The 16462-nt window shown below is 43.2% G+C and overlaps 1 protein-coding gene across 1 annotated transcript in view; it reads left to right on the top strand.

The window, feature by feature from the left end:
* ATP13A4 (ATPase 13A4) overlaps positions 1 to 16462 on the top strand; it is a 158174-nt gene that overhangs the window by 88973 nt on the left and 52739 nt on the right. Inside the window, exons 12-15 of the mRNA XM_056121961.1 lie at positions 516 to 704; positions 2007 to 2068; positions 14207 to 14357; positions 15988 to 16074. Coding sequence (XP_055977936.1) covers positions 516 to 704; positions 2007 to 2068; positions 14207 to 14357; positions 15988 to 16074 — 489 coding nt within the window. The remainder of the gene's footprint in view (positions 1 to 515; positions 705 to 2006; positions 2069 to 14206; positions 14358 to 15987; positions 16075 to 16462) is intronic.

Below are 16462 nucleotides of genomic sequence, written 5' to 3'. Positions count from 1 at the left end.
AAAGGGATGTTAGGCCAAACAATTTTGGGATCCTCTGATCTAAAAATATGGTTTACAACCTGGAAAATAAAGTCAAGCACTAAAATTCTTTATATACTCCCTCGTTTGGAATCAAGGCAATTGGTCACCATGCTCCATAGCAAGGGTCAAAGTAATGGGATAAACACCTTGTTTATTAAAACATTTTTATTCTAGCACAGTCTTTTTACCTTATAATTTTTATTTTCAATCTCTGCTTATTCATTTCTAGAATGTATTATTTCCTAGCTATTAAAGGAGGAATAGAAAATGAAGCTAAGATACCCGTGGAGGTAAGGGCATTGCAAATTGGTACATTGCTCTTCACGGTGGCATTCTTCACGGTGGCAATACAAGACTTTTTATTGTACTTTGGTTAAAATATGTTGAGAGCCACGAACCATCTCATGCCCTTTGGTCCACTCATTCTTTCTAGGGCACAAAGGCATTTGCTAGCGATGTCTGTGTAATAGTTAAAGTGTGACTGAATCTTCCAGGAACCTCCTGAAGAGGTGGTGAAGAAAGCTCTGGATGTCATCACAATTGCAGTTCCTCCTGCTCTGCCTGCAGCTCTCACCACGGGGATTATCTATGCTCAGCGGAGACTGAGAAAGAAAGGAATCTTCTGCATCAGCCCCCAAAGGATCAATGTTTGTGGACAGTTAAACCTTGTCTGCTTTGACAAGGTTTGTGTGCTTCATCCTCATCCTCATCGCTATGTGTCACCCTCACATCACACATAGGTGCTTTGCACTAGTGCAGCTCAGGATATAGAAGAGGGCACTTGATTTCATTTTATCCATGGTTGAGTGTGTGATCGAGGGAAGCTAGGCCTCTTGAGCTCGTGGATTCTGGAGGGGTAGAGGAGAGAAGGAGGAAATGAATAGGGTACGGTGCTTGCCTTGCATGTGGCTGACCTGGGTTTGATCCCTTGCTCTCCCTATGGTCCCTTGATCGCCCCAAGGCATGATCCCTGAATGCAAAGTTAGGATTAAGCCCTGAGCACTGCAGGGTGTTCCGCTCCCAAAAAAATAGTTATCCTTGAGCATGTGCCATCCTCCTAACCAGACTGTCACTACATTTCATTGCGTACATTCTTTCAGCGTGGGCACTGCATGAGTTAGATGTAAGCTTGAACTTGTTAAAAGGTAAGACGGAATTGTTTGGGCCCAAGTCTTTACCTACAAAGGAGACGGAGTGATTATAGAGGGGTCAATGTTACTGAATGAAAAGCTCCATGTTATTTGCAGTTTCCTTAGGGAAAAGGGGGCGCTGTGCCATGGAATTCTGGGTAGAATGCTACCTTTTGCTTAAGAAACAAAGGGGGAGAAAGAAGGGACTTAGACCATGGATTTTATTGGTCCTTTTCCAGGATGCAAGGCAAGAGAGGGAAAGAGTTTGAGTGATTTCAGTATTTCAGTGAGCTTTGGACTGATAGAATGGACACTAGTTATCCATAAATGACCCTGTACCTCAGTTCAAGATTTTTATCTGTATTTTGCTCTGAGAAAAATAGCAACAAGCATCTTTTAGCACCAAAGGTATCAAATAAGAAAGAATTTCTTTATTGGTTCTACTCCCATTCCTTATTTCTACTGGCATTCCTAATTTCTGATGGAATTCTATTAACCATAAACTGGAACTTGCCAATTTTATGGCTTTTGAAGGATGACCAATGACTTTCTTATCCATTCATTCTGTTTAAGCCTCAAAAAAGACTTTGAAATATGTAAGGCGGGAACATTTTTTCCTTCTATGACCTAGAATACAAAAATTCAAAAAGATTAGAAGCCTCCAGTTGTCACGCCACTGTTTGAGCTCATCAGAGTTCCCTTCCAGTCCTTCAGACCCTATTTTGTTCCTCCTTGAAGTGTTATTCAATATTGTCTGGGACCCAAGTAACCCTGTTAAAATCTCTCTTAGTGAATGGATCTTCACTATGGGACTGCCAGGGCACCAGAGTAAAACCAGTGCTTGTTTCTGTTTAGACAGGAACCCTAACAAGCGATGGCTTAGATCTATGGGGATTCGTGCCTTGCAATAGGAACGGGTGAGTACTTCATTGCAATTTCTCTAGTACCAGAAACTCTGCCTTTTTTTTTCTTACTTTTTGGGTTACACCCGGCGATGTATCTGGCTCTTCAATCAGGAATTACTCCTGGCGGTGCTCAGGGAACCATATGGGATCGAATCCAGGTCAGCCTTGTGCAAAGGAAATGTCCTACCTGCTGTGCTATGTCTCTAGCGTGAAACTCTGCATTTGAAAACTAATCCTGGACACGTGTTGACGTTGATAAGCATTGATTGCTGGGGTATTTTCACTTAATGTTCTCTCTTATATTCATAGTCATGGTCCTCCTGTTATTCGTCGATTTGCTCGAGCGGGCCCAGTAACATCTCCATTGGAGACTTTGTTGTTACTGTGCTTGGCATATCGAATACGTCACGGGGAGTTTGCCAGGCTCTGCCGTGTGGGCAAGATACTCTCAGTAGCTTGCCGGGCACTCGGAGAGTGGTGGAGGAATCGAACCCGGCTTGGCCAGGCCGGCTGCGTGCAAGACAAATGCCCTACCACTGTGCTATCACTCTTATAAGTCTCACTAAAGCATGAACATCTTTCCTCCTATCAATCCTTGCCCTCCTGTGGCCGTTATCACAAAACCAAGAGATGTAGAGAAAGTTTTGAAACTGTAGTCAAATACTTGCTAACATGATTGCTTTTGCTATGTTAGCTGTGGACTTGAAGTTGTTCTGACACACTTAATTTAAATACCTACGCACTGTTCTTCACTATGCTTACCTTAAGTAAAGCTTTTCAGTTTCTGGAAGAGGAAATCTTTGGAACTGAAGCTAGTGTACTCCTGCTCCTTGGTATTCTAGTTCTGGGAACTCCACCTTTTGATTGTTGGAAGCTCCTCTTTCCTGTCCCGACACGTGGCCCTCTTGTGGCCATGTCTAAATGTGCTTCTCTACCTGTTTGGCTTCCCTGCAACTTCCAAGAAACATCAGAACTTGAGCCTACGATGCTCACAGTTTTTGAAAGATGAAAGTATTTCCCTCTCCCATTTAATCACACACCATCTTATATAGAAATGGGACTTTGTGGTTCTTCTGCGTGATATAGATTACTTTCATTTTAGCTGTAAAATATATTTGCATGCCTGAGCTTGCTACATTTTATATTAAAATGGTGCATATAAGCAAGTCTATTACTTGGGTTAAAAAATCATTATGGCGCTTTTAGAAGAAGACTTTCATGAGTGTTAAGTTCTCTCAGGTTCCTTTAATTTCCCCTTAAAGATATATTTAACTATACACCTTGTCTCCTTGTTCATTAGTATTTTCCAGTTTCAGATTCTACAGAAAGAGTATATACTTATTCAAATATATGAGTGTATTGAGATCATTATTTTTCTTATATTTGCTATGCTTAGCACTATACCAGAAGTACACAGTAGTACACAGTAGCAGCACAATAAATGTTTACTTAAAGTGAACTAAATATGTTCTGTATTTGAATACTCTTCTACTAAGTGAATTGACATATTACACATGACCTCCGTTACCTCCACTACCCGGCCATCACCACACTTCAGGACACTTTCCAGATGCTCGGGCTGAGACTCACGCATGAGTGAAGTCCCACAGAACAAGATAAGTGGAACTTTGAGACCTTGGACTCCAGGCTCAAGGAACCCGGGGACAGAGATCCTCTGCTTGCTCCCACCAACCACAGGTGACGAAGGGATTAAAACCAGGAGCCCCACCCTACCCTGCCCTGTCTGCTTCCACCAACTGCCTGCGACCCAAGGACTGGATTACGCACAGAAGACCCACCCTACCAGTACCAGATAAATACCTCACTGGCAGATCTACACTACCTCCACTACCTCCACTACCCAGCCACCGACACACTCCAGGATGCTTTCCGGACCAGGCAGCCACAAAGCGGCTGCACGACACTTCATAAGACACTTAATACCCATCTTCCAGAATTGCTGCACCATATTTGATAGGGTTCAAATATGGTTTGAACCATGGGAACACCTACAAGGGTGATTAGAGGCCACCTGAAAAGTCTCTATCGCTCTCGGAGAGCCTGGTAAGATACCGAGAGTATTCCGCCTGCATGGCAGAACCTGGCAAGCTATCTGTTGTATATTCAATATTCCAAAACCAGTAATTACAATGGGTCTCATTCCCCTGACACTGAAGGGGTCACCAATACGGCAGCGTTGAGAAGGATAAGGAAGGAGAGGCTGATGAAATCTCAAGGCCGAACTAGGCTGCCAAAACGAAGAAAGACAAAATGATTGTTTGTACTTTCTATGCACGTACGCTGGCATCAGATGCTTCCATCGAGGACCTGACGGTACAAGTGCGGAAGATCAAGTACGACATCATTGGTCTGACCAAGAAAAGAAGGCATCAATCACATCACGCCATTTTTGACACTGAAGAACTGTGACTCGGAACATGCGGTAAAAGAGGCATCATAGTCGTTGGTGTCCATGTCAACACAAACTTAGCCATGAGCATTGATTCATTCCAATGTCTAACAACCCAAATCGGATGATTACACTTGAATAGTGGTGCCTGGTGCCGTGTAATCCCATCAACGGCCAAGACTCAGAGACTATAAAAACCAGCTCCCGGAAGGGGCAGTCTCCTGCCCCTGCGCCTGGCTGTCCTCGCAGGGGCCCCTTGGAGGGGAGCGGGTTGAGCTTTCCTCCCCGCCCCAACCAGGGCTCCGGCAGCTGAAGACCTCCAGGGCCAGCCACCACCATGCTGAGACCACTCTCCGCACACCTGAAGGTACTGGCAGAGGAACAAAGGCAAGTGGGTCCCGGGGCTGAGATCTCCAAGACTACTCGGATTGGGGCTGAGCATCCTCCACCCAGATCCTCCGAATTCCAGTAGGCGGGGGTCACACCCACCAACTGGCCCCTTGGTGCTGTGTAATCCCATCAACGGCCAAGACTCAGAGACTATAAAACCCAGCTCCCAGAACCACGCGACATCTTATTATGACATCTTATTATCTCATTCCTACTTTGGACAAACTGGCAAGCTACCGAATGTAACCTGCTCACACAGCAGAGTCTGGCAAACTCCCCGTGGTGTACCCAATATGCCAAATACCAGTAACAATGATGGGTCTCATTCTCCTAAAGAGTCTTGAATATAGCACTTTCTTAAAAATCTCAGGGCTAGGATGAAGGAGACGTTACTGGGGCCTGCTCGAGGCAATAGACAAATAACAGGATGTTCGTGATTCGTGATTCGTGACACTTGAATAGATGTGGCTCACTACAGGCAGTTTCTATCTTTGTTGTTTACGCACCAACATCCAATTATGATGAAAGAGAAATTGAGAAGTTCTACATGGAGCTGGAGAAGTTCTATAAAGAAGACCATACCTTCTACAAGATCATTGTTGGTGATTTTAATGCCAAGATAGGACTGAGAAGATCAGCCGAAGAACTCCACATCAGGACCCATGGCCTAGAATGGAACGAACAGGGTGAGAGACTGTCTGAGTTCATCATGTCGACCAAGACCATCCATGGTAACTCAAAATTCCAGAAGGTCAAATCTAAACGTTGGACATGGGAGTTTTCCGGTGGATGGTTCCATAAAAAAATTGACCACATCATATTCAATTGACGGTTTTGCCTGACCGATGTCAGTGTTGTCCCAAAATTTCAAATGGGATCTGACCACCGTCTCCTTCATGCAAAATTCTACTTCACACAGTGGGGAGAAAAGGCTGCAAAGTTTAAGAAGAGAACTCCCAGAATGACCACCAACTAGGAGCTCTTTGCCACTATTGCTACAACATGGGAAGATGCCGTCGTTGACAACATTGACAAGGAATATGATCGACTGGTTCAGCACCTCTGTGACTGTGAGAGGAACGCCAAGAGAGAGATAACCACAAAAGAAAGCATGTCTTCAAAAACTCTCGAGCTTATTTGTCAACGTGGTTTGGCGCATGCCTCAAGCAACTGCAAGCAAATGTCCCAGCTCCCAAAGCAGTGCAGAGAAGCAATAAAGGAAGACCTCAAAGAGAGAAGAGCAGCAGTGCTGGTAGATGTGGCAGAAGCTGAGAAAAGCATTCGCAAAGCCCGCTTGTTCTTTGCCAACTACAAGACCAAGATGACTGCCCTCCTACATCCTGATGAATCTCTCACATCTTCCAGAAGGGCAATGGATAAGATTATTCATGACTTCTACTCATATCTCTTCGATAGCCATGTCCACCTGCCAACAAATCACATTTCGCAGGATGGATATGTCATTTCCAACATTCTCCCTTTCGAAATCTGACACACCATTTCGTCAATAAAGAAATGAATAGCACCTGACCCAGACAAGGTCAGACCAGAACACCTGAAGAACCTGCCATCAGTACTCATCAATACGCTGGCTCAGCTCTTCACACACTACCTGTCTGAATGCAAGGCTCCATCCCAATAGAAAACCAGCAGGACTACTACTGTACAAGAAGAAAGACATCCACAACATTGGCAACTATAGCCCAATCTGCCTATTGTCTGTCATCTACAAGCTGTTGACTCGAGTCATCCTGAAAAGGATTGGCAGAACACGAGATGAAGGACAACCATGTGAGCAAGCCAGGTTCCAAAAAGGATTCAGCACCATCGACCATATCCACACGATAACCAAGCTCATTGAGGTTTCTTGGGAGTTCAAGATGTCACTCTGTCTAACGTTCATTGATTTAAATAAGGCCTTTGATTCTGTTGAGACTAAGCGGTCATGGAAGCCGTAGCCAATCAGGGCATTCATACTCAATGCATCAGGATCCTCCGTGAGCTGTATTATGGATTCAATACCAGGATCTCACCATTCTACAAAGAAGTAATCATCGATGTCAAGAGAGGGGTTCAGTAGGGTGATACCATTTCACCAAAACTCTTCAGTGCCACCGTTGAGAGCGTCATGCAATGACTGGAATGGGAAGGAATGGGAGTGAAGATAGATGGTCGGCAATTACACCACCTCCACATTGCTGATGACATCGTTCTAATAACACCAAACATTAGCCAAGCAGCACAAATGCTGGCCGACTTCGACTGTGAGTTTGGAAAGGTCGGACTACAGTTGAATCTCTCAAAGACAATGTTTATGAGAAACAGCCTCGTTCCTGACGCTCCATTCACTCTCAATGGAATGACCATCTCCAAATGCAACAGTTATGTGTACCTAGGTTGAGAAGTTAACATGACGAATAACCTGGCACCTGAGTTGCACAGGAGGAAGAGAGCGGCTTGGAATGCCTTCAAGAGCATTGAAGAAATGGCTAAGAGGATGAAGAACCTCCAGCTCCAGGCACATCTCTTTGAATCCACTGTTCTTCCTGCATTACCATATGGCTCAGAGACCTGGGCCCTATGAAAACAGGATGAGAATGCTATTCAGGTCTCCCAAAGAGGAATTGAAAGAGCTATTCTTGGAGTGTCACGTTTCACTCAAATGAGAGAAAGAATCCGGAGTTCTGACCTCTGTCAACTGTCAAGAATCAGGGATGCTCTCTTGTTTGTCAAGGTGTCAAAAATCAGATGGGCTGGACACATGAGGTTTGGAGATGACCATTGGACTAGAGCTGTTACTGACTGGATTCAACGGGGCATCAAAAGACCGCATGGCCACCCACCTACGAGATGATCAGACTTCTTAGTCAAGACCCTGAACAATCTATTTGAGGCTCTTCGTATTCCTAGAATGAACAGATGCCATTGGGGTACACTAGCACGCGACAGGGACAAATGGAGACGTTACTGGCGCTCACTCGAGCAAATTGATGATTAACGGGAAGTCAAGTGATCAAGTGATTACACATGACACTTTTGAAACTCTTTCTAAAAATAACTTAGCAAATTTAAATAATAATAATAGTTGATGGTGTTTGGGTTATTGATTAATTAATCAGACCTTCCTTCCTTTCTTCCTTCCTTCTTTCCTTCCTTTTTTCTTCCTTTCTCCCTTCGACTGAAAGTAAGTTAAGATAAAAATTTGATGAATGTAATCAATAAAATGAAAACACAAGGATTAAAACCCCAAACCTGACTTATAGGCTATTAAATATCTTCCAGTAAAAAAAATGACTCCATTTCTAATGTTTCTCGCTGTTCCCCAGAGGCTCTACCATATGTGTTAGATACTAGAGGCTACCAAGGCTTGATAAATCACAAACATTCAAATACAACATGAGAACAATGTTGCAAAGTTCTATTTATTGGTTGTGCAAAGCAGAGTCTGGCCCAGTCCTCTGGGACTCAGAAACACGTATTCAGAATTACATAGTGATGAAAGTGTGTGTCCTTATAAAAATCAGGCATTTTAATTTTGATCTGTGTCTGCTTTGTGTGTGAGACTGAAAATTTTAATCATACTGCTGTTTGTTTCTCCTTTAAAAAATAAAAACACAGCAAAATAGCTGGGGCTTGTGATAAACCACAAGGAAAACTTTTAATCTTTTGATATACAGCAAAGGATGTGATTAAGAAGGGCAGTGATCATTCTTTTTTTAAAAAAAATAATGCAGGAGTACTGCTATTTGTTCAGCCATTAATTAAGCTGATGGTCAGTGATCATTCAGGAGGTTTTAGAATACCTGGGGGAAATTTTCACACAGCCCAGGCAGATTCAGTCCCCAGTACCCCATATGGTCCCCTGAGCACACCAGGAGTAAGCTGGATAAGCTCGCACCAGGAATAAGCGCTGAACCCTGATAGATCAGCGAAAGCAGGTAAAGGGATATTCCTGATAATCTTTCAGTATCTATATTGCAAACCACAATGAGAGAGAGAGAGAGAGAGAGAGAGAGAGAGAGAGAGAGAGAGAGAGAGAGAAGAAAAGCACTGGCCATAGAGACAGGCTGTGGGGTGGGGGTGAGGGTCATGGGAGGAAACTGGGGACACTGGTGCTGGGAAATGTACACTGGTGGAAGGATGGGTGTTGGAACACTGTATGACTGAAACGTAATCATGAACAGCTTTTTAAGTGTTTATCTCACAGTGATTCAATTAAAAAAATTTAGCACTGTCCTCCCATTGTTCATTGATTTGCTCGAGCGGCACCAGTAACGTCTCACAACAAATTGTGAGACTTGTTGTTACTGTTTTTTGCATATCAAATACACCACAAGTAGCTTGCCAGGCTCTGCCGTGTGGGCAAGATACTCTCGGTAGCTTGCTGGGCTCTCTGAGGGGGACGGAGGAATTGAACCCGGGTTGGCCACGTTCAAGGCAAACGCCCTACTCGCTGTGCCATTGCTCCAGCCCATCATCAGAATAGTTGATAAAAGTTATGGGGCTAGAGCAATAGCACAGTGAGTATGGCATTTGCCTTGCACACAGATGACCCGGGTTCGGTTTTCAGCATCCCATATGGTTCCCCGAGCACTGCCAGGAGTGATTCCTGAGTGCATGAGCCAGGAGTAACCCCTGTGCATCGCCGGGTGTGACCCCAAAAGCAAAATAAAAAATTAAAAAACAATTTGGCTCTAAACTAATAGAACAAATTCTTTCATGAGTCTGAATAACAACCATTCAGTTAATTTTTATCACTAATAAAAGGCAGACTAGACCTCCCAGTGTGTGTGAATATGAGAAGTCATGCTGTTGATATTTCCAAGATTTTGAGCACTTTTTTTTTTGAGCAATAACACAGAGGGCAGGGCATTTGCCTTGCACGTGGTCACCCGAGCCAACCCAAGTTCCATTCCTCTGCCCCTTTCCGAGAGCCCGGCAAGCTACCGAGAGTATCTCGCCTGCACGGCAAAGCCTGGTATGCTACCCATGACGTATTCAATATGCCAAACACAGTAACAAGTCTCACAATGTTACTGTACCTTCTTGAGGAAATTGATGAACAATGGGAGGACAGTGACCATAAAAAAAAATTTAAAAAATAAAAGAAAAGAACAATGGAACCCGTGGAAGGAGAATAAAAAGGTACAGCCAAGCGGGTTCAAAGAGCTCAATGGATATGGCATCTGAAGCAAGAGAAAAGGGATTCTGACTGGCTCTGAGAAGCCGATTTGCCTTCATTCAGAAAGTAGCTTCTCCTACCCAGAGATCCTCCACAAAGGATGGGCCCCTGTGTGAGTCACCTACTGTCAACTAATTAAGAAGGCACTGGCAACTGCTTCCATGTCTTTCTCTATGGGATAAAGATCAACTCAGATGGCTTCAGCTCGAGGATTAGTAAAGAAAGAAGCCTGCTGCTGGTATTTGAGTTGTGTCTCAGTAGGTTTTGGATATGCTCCTTCCTATTGGAAGTGATGGTGATGGTGACTGGGGAAAAGAATGTTGTGTCCTTTGCAAGGGTTGTTTAGATTCTCTGTAGTCAAGTCATTCATTCATTCATTCATTCATTTATACATATATTTGTTGGCAGTCTTTTTAAAAATTTTATTTTACTATTTTTTAATTTTTGTAAAGTTGTTCACAATAATTTATTGCTTTCAATATTCCAAACTAACCCCACCACCATTGCACCTTCCCAGCATCATTATTTCAAATTTTCCCACCACCACCCAAACCTGCCCCAGAGGCAGATCCTAAATAATTTATTTTGTATTGCTTATTAATGATCACTTGATCACTTGACTTCCCATTGTCAATTTGCTCTAGTGGGCGCCAGTAATGTCTCCATTTGTCCCTGTCACGTGCTAGTGTAGCCCAATGGCGTCTGTTCATTCTAGGAACACGAAGAGCCTCAAACCAATTGTACCAGGTCTTGATGAAGAAGTCTGACCATCTGGTAGGTGGGCGGCCACGTGGTCTTTTGACGTCCCCTGGAATCCAGTCAGTAACAGCTTTAGTCCAGCGGTAGTCTCCAAATCTCATTACATGTCCAGCCCATCTGATTTTCGACGCCTTGGCAAATGAGACAGCGTCCCTGATTCTTGATTGTCAACGGAGGTCGGAACTCTGGATTCTTTCTCTCATTTGAGTGAAATGTGATATTCCAAGCATAGCTCTTTTAATTCCTCTTTGGAAGACCCGAATAGTGTTCTCATCCTGTTTGATAGAGCCCAGGTCTCTGAGGTGTATGTTAATGCAGGAAGAACAGTGGAATCGAAGAGATGTGCCTGAAGCTGAGGTACACATAACTGTTGCATTCGAAGATGGTCATTCCGTTGAGAGTGAATGGAGCGTCAGGAAGAAGGCTGTTTCTCATATACATTGTCTTCGTGAGATTCAGCTGTAGTCCTACCTTTCCACACTCACGGTCAAAGTCGGCCAGCATTTGTGCCGCTTGGCTGATGTTTGGTGTTATTAAAACAATGTCATCAGCAAAGCGGAGGTGGTGTAGTTGCCGACCATCTATCATCACTCCCATTCCTTCCCATTCCAGTCGTCGCATGATGTTCTCGAGGGTTGCACTGAAGAGTTTTGGTGAAATGGTATCACCCTGCCGAACCCCTCTCTTGACATCAATGATTACTTCTTTGTAGAATGGTGAGATCCTGGTAGTGAATCCGCAATACAGCTCACAGAGGATCTTGATGTATTGGGCTTGAATGCCCTGATTGGCTAGGGCTTCAATGACTGCTTCCGTCTCAACAGAATCAAAGGCCTTCTTTAAATCAATGAACGTTAAACAGAGCAGCATCTTGAACTCCTGAGAAACCTCAATGAGCTTGGTTATCGTGTGGATATGGTCGATGGTGCTGAATCCTTTGCGGAACCTGGCTTGCTCGCATGGTTGTCCTTCATCTAGTGTTCTGCTAATCCTATTTAGGATGACTCGAGTGAACAGCTTGTAGATGACAGATAATAGGCAGATCAGGCGATAGTTGCCAATGTCATGGATGTCTCCCTTCTTGTACAGTAGTATAGTCCTGCTGATTTTCCATTGGGACGGAACCTTGCATTCAAACAGGTAGTGTGTGAAGAGTATTGATGAGTACTGACAGCAGGTTTTTCAGGTGTTCAGGTCTGAGTTTGTCTGGGCTGGGTGCTGTTCGTTTCTTTACCGATGAAATGGTGTGTCAGATTTCAGAAGGGAGAACATTGGAAACGACATATCCATCCTGTAGAATTTGGTATGTGGGCAGGTAGACATGGCTATCGAAGAGATCTGAGTAGAAGTCATGAATAATCTCCTCCATTACCCTTTTGAAAGATGTGATAGAACCATCAGGACGTTGGAGGGCAGTCATTTTGGTCTTGTAGTTGGTGAAGGACAGGCAGGCATTTACAAATGCAGCAGATGCAGGCTTCTGCTGCATCTACCAGTACTTCTGCTCTTCTCTCTTTGAGGTCTTCCTTGATTGCATCTCTGCACTGCTTTGAGAGCTTAGACATTCGCTTGCGGTTGCCTGAGGCATGCGCCAAACCACATTGGCAAATAAGCTCAAGAATAACCCACTAAAAATGATTAAAATAATTACTAACATGTTGTTATAGGTTGAGGCTTGTGTACTAATATATATTTTTTGATTGAGATTGGTTATCTTCTACTTTACACCCCCTCAAATGTGGTGTATTACTCCTGGTACATCAGTGGTTTAGAGAATATGTCCAGGAATTCTAAAAATTTTACGGTGATAGAGCAGGAGTTAAATTTTTAACTGGATGGTGACTCTGGGGTCTGGTGGCATATCTGCAGCTTGTGACTCTCTTCCAAGATTTATTTGTGAGTCTCTGGGTCATGGCTTTTAATGAGTTTGTATGTGCTAGAGGCAGTTCATAGGCATGACTGCCAGGCTTCGGGAAGAACAGGGAAATGGGAGTTCACCCATTCCTGACTTCATAAGAGCCAGGAGATTTTGCTTATAAATCCTGCATACCTAGGTTTTTCAGTAGATTCATTCTCATGTGTGAGATTCGTCTTAAGTGTGTGGAGATTGTCCATGAGCATGGTGGTGATTAGTTCGGGTGGTTTTCAGATGTGTTGGCAGTCTTTGTGGGTTTTATATCAGCTATGTTGGGAGAAAGAGGTGCAGAGAACACAGCCTGCCCTGAAGGAGGAATTGAGGAAGAGGCAAGCACCTCTCTCTGTAGTATACTCTAGCCTGTTCTGCCCTTGTTCTGATGGGAAAGAAAGCACTGGTAGTGAGGTACATTTGATGTGCTGGAAGTAAGGTAAATTTTCTTGTTCTTTTCATATGTCTGGAATTAAATCATTGTCAATGGAAAGAGGGAAGAGCTCAAAAGAACCTCAAAGACCTTCTTATACTTTTATAAGGATGATATGAAAGCGGGTACTAATGTAAAGGAACATATTAACTTGCAGCAGGTCTCCCAAGTGTGCTCAGGATCCAGGACTATTGTTAGGGATATTCAGTCAACTGGGCCAAATGGTTCATTGTTCAGGTCTCTTGAAGTGGTGCTGCTCAGAGTCACTAGGGTTGGACCTGGAAATGCTGGATGGGGGTCTGGGATACCAGGGTTTGAACACAGGTGTCTGTGCATGCCAGAGCATCCCTGACCACTGACCTATTTTCCTGTCCCTATATTAGATTTAACAAAAATAGTCATAGACATTCATTCTCAAACAACCTCAATTTTTGCATGGAGGAGTAAAGATGGAGCTTTTATTTTTTTTCAGCCTACCTAGATGAAAGTGATTATAGTATAATTTATTATTTTTCTTTCTTATTTATTTATCTTTTAATTGAATCAACATGAGATACAGTTACAAAGCTTTCATGTTTGAGTTTCAGTTGTACAATGACCGAACACTCATCCCTCCAGCAGTATACATTTTCCACCACCATTGTCCTCAGTATTTCACCCCCAGTCCACCTCTCCTCCTGCCTCTATGGCGGATAATTTTCCTCTTATGCTGTCTCTACTTTGGGGCATTAAGTTTGCAATACAGATACTGAGGGTCCATTGCGTTTGGTCCTTTATCTACTTTCAGCACACATCTCCCATCCCAAGTGATCCCTCCAACCATCATTGATTTGGTGATCCTTCTCTATCCCAGCTGCCTTCTCCAATAGCTCATGAGGCAGGCTTCCAACGATGGAGCTACCTTCCTGTTTCTTGTCTCTACTGTCCTTGGGTGTTAGCCTCATATTATGTTATTTTATATTCCACAAATGAGTGCAGTCATTCTATGTCTGTCCCTCTTTCTGACTCATTTCGCTTAGCTTGATACTCTCCATGTCCAAGATGAGGCTTTAGTCCCTTTTCTCCTTTAGTTTCCAGCAGGTCCACACCTTTGCCTCAGGCAAGGTCTTGCCTTGGAGCCCTCTGTGCGCTGCCATGGCCAGCTGCCATTCTCTCATCCTTCTGAACGGGACCATCCAGGGAGACCCTCTGGACCTCAAAATGTTTGAAGCCACCACCTGGGTAAGACTCAGCTCTGTCCAGAATCTAAAAAACTTCAATGTCTGCATTACAGAGGTTTAATATAACAGTTTACTCACAAAAAGTGTGGTTGTCTGTATTGGATCCACAGAGAAGTGAAGGGCGGTCACCATAGACAAATCAAACTCTTTCTTCCTTGCAGGGTGTTGTGAGGATTAAGGGAATATTGCATTAAAGGATTTTTGGTTTTGTGGCATGAATTATAGTCTCAATGACTTTATAGAGTTAGAATTGTTATGCAACTATTTCCCAATCCTTTAGATTTAGTCGAAGTGGTACTTGGTTTCAAAGCTTTCAAGAACCTAGGCATTAGGAATTATCACTCTTTCCAGGATGATAACTCATTGTGACCAAGAGTGTTAGTCCTGTGAATTTGGTATTCATTTTATTTCTAGGACTGGAAATGGTAAAGAAGGAAAGCCATGAAAGAGCTTTGGCTAAGTTTATGAATTAGATTTAACAGCAACTGGGATTTTTGGGATGAGAGCTCTGACTCTCCTAGTTTTAGCTTTGGCTTGTCACTGACTGGCCATGTGAAGTTCTCTTTCCCGTGGAAGTTTTGGCACCTCAACCATAAAATAGGGGGTTGAGTTTTATCAGCAGCATCCATGCGAAGTAGAGCAAAACAGAACAGAAATTTGGAATCTCTTTTAAAAGAGGAAATGCTAGTCAGAAGCAGCCTGCAAGAGTAAGTAGTTGGACTTTGTTGAACTTGAAGAGAGCGAGGAAAGGCATAAAGGTGAATGCTGGGGAATACATATTTTGCAGATTTGGACCTGAGAGATTTGTGTGTGAACCCTCATGGGGGTTAGAATCCTGTCTTGCTCTAGTAGACTTTGAACCAAGTACAGTTCATACTAAATCTAAAGAATTTGAAATAACTATATAACAATTATAACTGCAGAAAGTTACTAAACCTATAATACATGCCAGGCACAAAACCAAAGATTTCCACAGCAGCCTGGTGGAACATCGCCAATCCTTCATCCTTTCTGCATTACTGATTCTGTATCTTTAAGTAGGGATTAGAATTTCCTCTCTGGAGAGTAGTTTTCTTCTGCCACTAAATAATATGATTACAAAGCATTTTAATATCTTTGGTAAAAGGTTCTTTTGACTATAATCTACTGTCATTATTACAGCTATTACTGAGTGTTTACTGAACATTAAGCACATATATTATAGTCCCTGCCCTGCCACACCCCGAGGACCATCAATCCAAATTAGACAGAGGGAAGAACAGGAATAGCAGCGAATGCCAGGAAAAGAAAGACCATCAGGTGCTTGCTTCACACACTATGTCAGTTCTTCATGAGCACTATTTTCAAGTTAAGCTTCTCAGATATGGAGAGTGAGCCTTTATACAGCACATTTGAATGGAGAAAGCAGGATAAATTGCATGAATAATTCAGAAGTATTTGCCCTTCAAATTCCACAGCATTTTCAATGCTTTCCCCCCATGTGTTGAAATAAGCTGGGGTTTACCTTCCTTCTTGCAAGCAGGGGGAGGAAACACCAAGAATCTATTGAAGTGGCCCTGTTTTGTTGAGGATAGTACCAGTGGATGAACAAAACCCAAATCTCTACAATAAAATATCCTATTTGTGAATAGGAAATGGTCACTTCTGGGGTTGATTTCCATGTCAAAGGAGTGCCAGCACAAGCTTTGGTGGTTAAGCCTTGCAGAACAGGCAGCCAGGTAAGGTTTTATTTTGTAATTTTTTTAAAAAAAATTTTAATGGAGTCACAGTGAGATACACAGTTAAAAAGTTGTTTATGATTGGATTTTAGTCATACAATGATACAATACGCATTCCTTAACCTGTGTACATTTCCCACTACCAATGTCCCCAGTCTCCCACCTCTATCCCTATCTGCATCTATGGCAGGCACTTTTCTTCTTCCTCTCTCTCTCTCTCTCTCTCTCTCTCTCTCTCTCTCTCACTCCCCTTCTCTCCCTCTGTCTCTCCCTTTCTCTCTCTCTCTGACTCTTGCCTCCTCTCTACCCTAAACACCCAAACCCAAGGGAAAAGTCCTTACAAACCCTTTGCTGGGAAAGGTTACAGATGCATCTCTAGGTGAAACTG

This window comes from Sorex fumeus, unplaced genomic scaffold (assembly GCF_029834395.1).
Source record: "Sorex fumeus unplaced genomic scaffold, SorFum_2.1 ptg000044l, whole genome shotgun sequence".
NCBI lineage: Eukaryota > Metazoa > Chordata > Mammalia > Eulipotyphla > Soricidae > Sorex > Sorex fumeus.
This window is presented reverse-complemented; position numbering and strand designations above follow the sequence as displayed.